This window comes from Nematolebias whitei, chromosome 7 (assembly GCF_014905685.2).
Source record: "Nematolebias whitei isolate Nwh7 chromosome 7, NemWhi1, whole genome shotgun sequence".
Lineage (NCBI taxonomy): Eukaryota > Metazoa > Chordata > Actinopteri > Cyprinodontiformes > Rivulidae > Nematolebias > Nematolebias whitei.
Window position 1 is genome coordinate 51,630,662 of NC_056504.1, and position 4,156 is coordinate 51,634,817.

At 42.8% G+C, this 4,156-nt stretch overlaps 1 protein-coding gene across 1 annotated transcript in view; it reads right to left on the minus strand.

Annotated features, from left to right (window-relative positions):
- Positions 1 to 2,758: 2,758 nt before the first annotated feature.
- Positions 2,759 to 4,156, minus strand: part of lsm3 (LSM3 homolog, U6 small nuclear RNA and mRNA degradation associated) — a 2,707-nt gene continuing 1,309 nt past the window's right edge. Inside the window, exons 2-4 of the mRNA XM_037679749.1 lie at positions 3,816 to 3,926; positions 3,638 to 3,733; positions 2,759 to 3,128 (exon numbers count right to left, since the gene is read on the minus strand). Coding sequence (XP_037535677.1) covers positions 3,048 to 3,128; positions 3,638 to 3,733; positions 3,816 to 3,926 — 288 coding nt within the window. The 3' untranslated portion in view covers positions 2,759 to 3,047. The remainder of the gene's footprint in view (positions 3,129 to 3,637; positions 3,734 to 3,815; positions 3,927 to 4,156) is intronic.

A 4,156-nucleotide genomic window follows, 5' to 3' on the forward strand; every position in this document is an offset into this window, starting at 1 on the left:
CATTGATTGAGCTTTTCCAGACTGTGTAAACTGCCCTTGCAAGAGGCATTAATGCACCCGCATACCATGAGTGAGGCAGGCTTTGAACTGTGCAACAAATCCGTTGGTCTCTCCTCCTGTGGCAAATATAGAGTTTTAGTTTCAACATTTTATGTTTTCTATGTTCAGATGTGGATTTGAAAATCATTGCACTTTGTTTTTTTATTTACATTTTATGCAACATCCCTTTTTTTTCCAGAATTGAAATTTATTGTAGAAGTAAAGTAAAGTAAAGTAAAGTAAAGTAAAGTAAAGTAAAGTGTCCATTGTCACCAAATCTGTTCAGAACTTTCATGGACAGAATTTCTCGGTGCAGCCAGGGGGTGGAGGGAGTCCAGTTCATGGCCTCAGGATTCATCTCTACTCTTTGCAGATGATGTGGTCCTGTTGGCTCATCGTGCCCTGATCTTCCTCACTGGAGCGGTTCTCAGCCGAGTGTGAAGCATCTGGGATGAGAACCAGCACCTCCAGATCTGAGACCATGGTCCTCAGTCAGAAAAGAGTGGATTGTTCTCTTCAGGTCGAGGGTGAGGTTCTGCCTCAAGTGGAGGAGTTCAAGTATCTCTGGATTTTGTTCACAGTGAGGGAAGAATGGAGCGTGAGACCGACAGATGGATTGGTGCAACATCTGCAGTATTGTGGACTCTGTGCCGGTCCATTGTGGTGAAGAGGGAGCTGAGCTGTAAGACAAAGCTCTCTGTTTACTGGTCGGTCTACGTTCCTCCCCTCACCTCTGGTCATCATCTGTAAATGACTCAACCGAGTGAGTTTAGGTGGCAGAGCTGACGGGAACAGATTAAAATATCCTTCTCAGCCATCGTCCAGCTGAGTGTGATGGCTGAGCTTCATCACATCAGAGCTCCACTTGTTAAAGCTCCAAAAGTCTCTGACACAAGTGTGAAAACTTGTGAAGCATGAAGTCATGCAGGAGTCATTCCCAGAACATTTCAAAGACCCGAGGGACGACATTAGAGGACAGTCTTGTCCACCAGGTGCTGCGACATCATCAACTACCCCCTGGACATGAGGCCCGCTGGAATATAAGATTAAAAGTGAAGTTTAATCTTTGTGAAACACAAGAATCGTTGCGTTTTATCCATTTTTCCTGGAACATGGTGATGACAGCGGATTCAGAAGACTAGAGGACAGCACGTTTCTCTGCAGGCAGCAGAGCAACGCAGCACTGCACAGTGTGCACACATGACCCAAATGTATCCGTTTGTCCAAATGCAACATGGCAGTTCAGTAACAGGCAGGAGCCATGAAACAGCACATCCTGCTCCCACTGTGCCGCCATGAATCAAACTTTATACTTCTGAATCCTTATTAGGCAGCTGATGGAGAAGTTCAGCTCCACGTCCGCTCCGTCTGACAGTTCTGCTGCGTCGTATCTTCTGTGTCCGTGGAAATTCTAACTGAACGTTCTGTCTGTGGAACAGAGATTGAATCACTTCTGAATGTAGATGTAACCCCCCCCCCCCCCCCCGATGAACTGAATGCATTCAGTTTGAGTCAGGTTCTGCAACCGGTGGCTTCAGACACGTTTTTAAATGTATTCAAAGTTAATGATTCTTAGATGTCAGGGAGCTGGAAGGTGCATCATCTCACCAGTTTGCATGTTTCCTGCACGAGTCCTCATTTGACCTTTTAACTTGGTACAGGCTGGGAATCGGTCGTGAAATAAAAGCTGAAGGTTCAGAGAGACGGATCCTGGCAGATGTGCAGAAACATCTGTAATAACTCAGCAGAACCTACTTTGATAAGTTTGTTGCAGGTTTGACTCAGACTGGCACAAGAAATTTGTTTGGGAAAAGTGAAACACGTTTGCTGCTCTGTGGGCCCTTGAGCAAGGCTCTTAACCCTCTAGCTGCTCCCGGGCACCTTAGGTGTCAGCCCTCTGCTCCTCATGATCAGAAAAACAAGAATAACTCCGAGAATTTATTTGAAATACATGTTTGAAAGAAGACGGTCAAACTCTTTTCATCATGTTAATATTCAGTTTGTTTACTTAGTAAATACATTTTATCACTTCATGTTGGACTTTTTAGATTCTAGTTTTACATTAGCTCAGTATTTGACTTTTCTTTAAAGCACGTTGTGATTTCAACATGAAACGAGTTGTTCAAATGATTTTTCTGCTGCAGGCGTTCAACCTTTGCATGAACATCTGCCGAATATGTGAACAACAATAAAGTTAAAGGCAAGTTTCTGATCATTTCACGGTGATGTTTGGAGATGCAGAGGATTGGTGTCCGGTCCAGGATGCTCGACACCCTCCACCCTGAAACACCTGAGAAGCTCCACGTGCCTGTGAGGCAGGAATGGAAATAAATTCCAACTGAACTCTCGTGAATCAACAGTTCAATGAGAAACAGGCTGGTCATTTATTCCAGCTGTGATACAGATGTAATTAACGTTTGGATTCAGAAACCAATTTATTAAAGTACTTGACTGCCATCTTGTGGTTGAGATGCGTCAGTGCAGCAGATTTCTACTTGGATATTAACGAGTACAAATACAAAATGAAATGTTTGAAGATAAACAAGCGTATGGCTGGTTAAAGGTGAGAGGAGATTTATGAAAAACAAACTCTGATAAGCATCACAATTTACCAGTTTTTATTCAACCACGTGAAACTTGAGATTTAATCACAAAACACAGGAAATATAAAAGAAACAAAATTACAAACAAACATTTCGGACACGTTTCAAAATGAGGGTTTCTGAACTGTAAAGTAAAATGAGGAATCCACTGTGGACAGATTTGAACACAACTGTGTCCAGAATCATTTATTCAAACAAAATAAAAATAAAAACTTGCTCTCACTTCACACATTTTCTGCTTCATCGCTCAAAACTAACGTTTCGTTCTTACAGCCATCAAAACAAAGGTTCTGCTCATGTTCATAACGAGGATGATGGCGGCTTAAGAGTCTATGGTCGGGGTGGGGGGCCGTGTCATGACAGCACTCGCTGCAACACGCTGTCCTTCACAGCATGGGGTGGGGGTTAGCCCACCCTGAGAGGTGGAGCGACCAGGACGACACCATCTCCTCTGACAAACAGCATGGGGATGTTCCTCTTGGTGGACTAAAACAACAAACAGTAAACAGTTTACGTTTCTTTCACACATGATTAAAATCCTGTTTCTATATAAAATGCTACAAATGGAAAGGAAGAAACTTTAGTTAGGACGCACAAAATAGGATGATCTGGTATTTTATTTGACTTTTTCTACGACCAAAAGGGAGAAAATAATAAGTTTAATCAGCCTCTTAAAACGCCTTTAGTTTAGCAGGAAAGTTTTCTCGCTGATGCAGAACATTCATTCAACCTTTACTTCTACAGGTTAGTCCCACTGAGCCTCGAGGACTCATTTACAACAGAGACCTGATTTAACAAAGAGTGACGACACCAATGGACAATCATAAAAGACGCACACAGATTTATTTATTTTTTACAAATTAAAGAACAATGGCTTCATTGTCCTGAAAGTTAAACAAGTTTCAAAAGTGTTGCCTGACAAAAGGTCCCAACCAAAAGTCACATCTTCTGTGAGTAGAAACACGGCTGCAAGAAGGAGGAGAAATAAAACCTACCTTATAAAGTTCTTCATACGTCTCCTCATCGATCTCCACTGTCGTCACCGTCTCCTCCACATCTCCCAGGATCATGTTCAGGTGCTGGTCATACGCCTGAGACAAACATGTGGGCAAGAAAAAACACATGAGAGGTCAGAAAAGATGATGTGAGCCGTGCCAGAAGGGTGTGGCATACATGCAGCCGGCCGCGGAGCTCCCGATCGTTCCTCATCTTGACGTAGATCCTCTCATCTAGACTGAGCCTGATCAGATCCAGTGGCTCCTCAACGGTGTTGGTCGTTGGTTGCTAAAGAAGACGAGATATTCAGGAAGTCATTCATCTGACAGACACACAGCTAAGCACATTTCATGTGTTGCAGTTTGGTTGAGAAGAAACCCTGTAGCTCATTTAACAGATTCCTACATGGTGTCAAAGTCCTTATTCACTGAGTTTAGTTTATTCACTGAGTTTAGTTTAGTCACTGAGTTTAGTTTATTCACTGAGTTTAGTTTATTCACTGAGTTTAGTTTATTCAC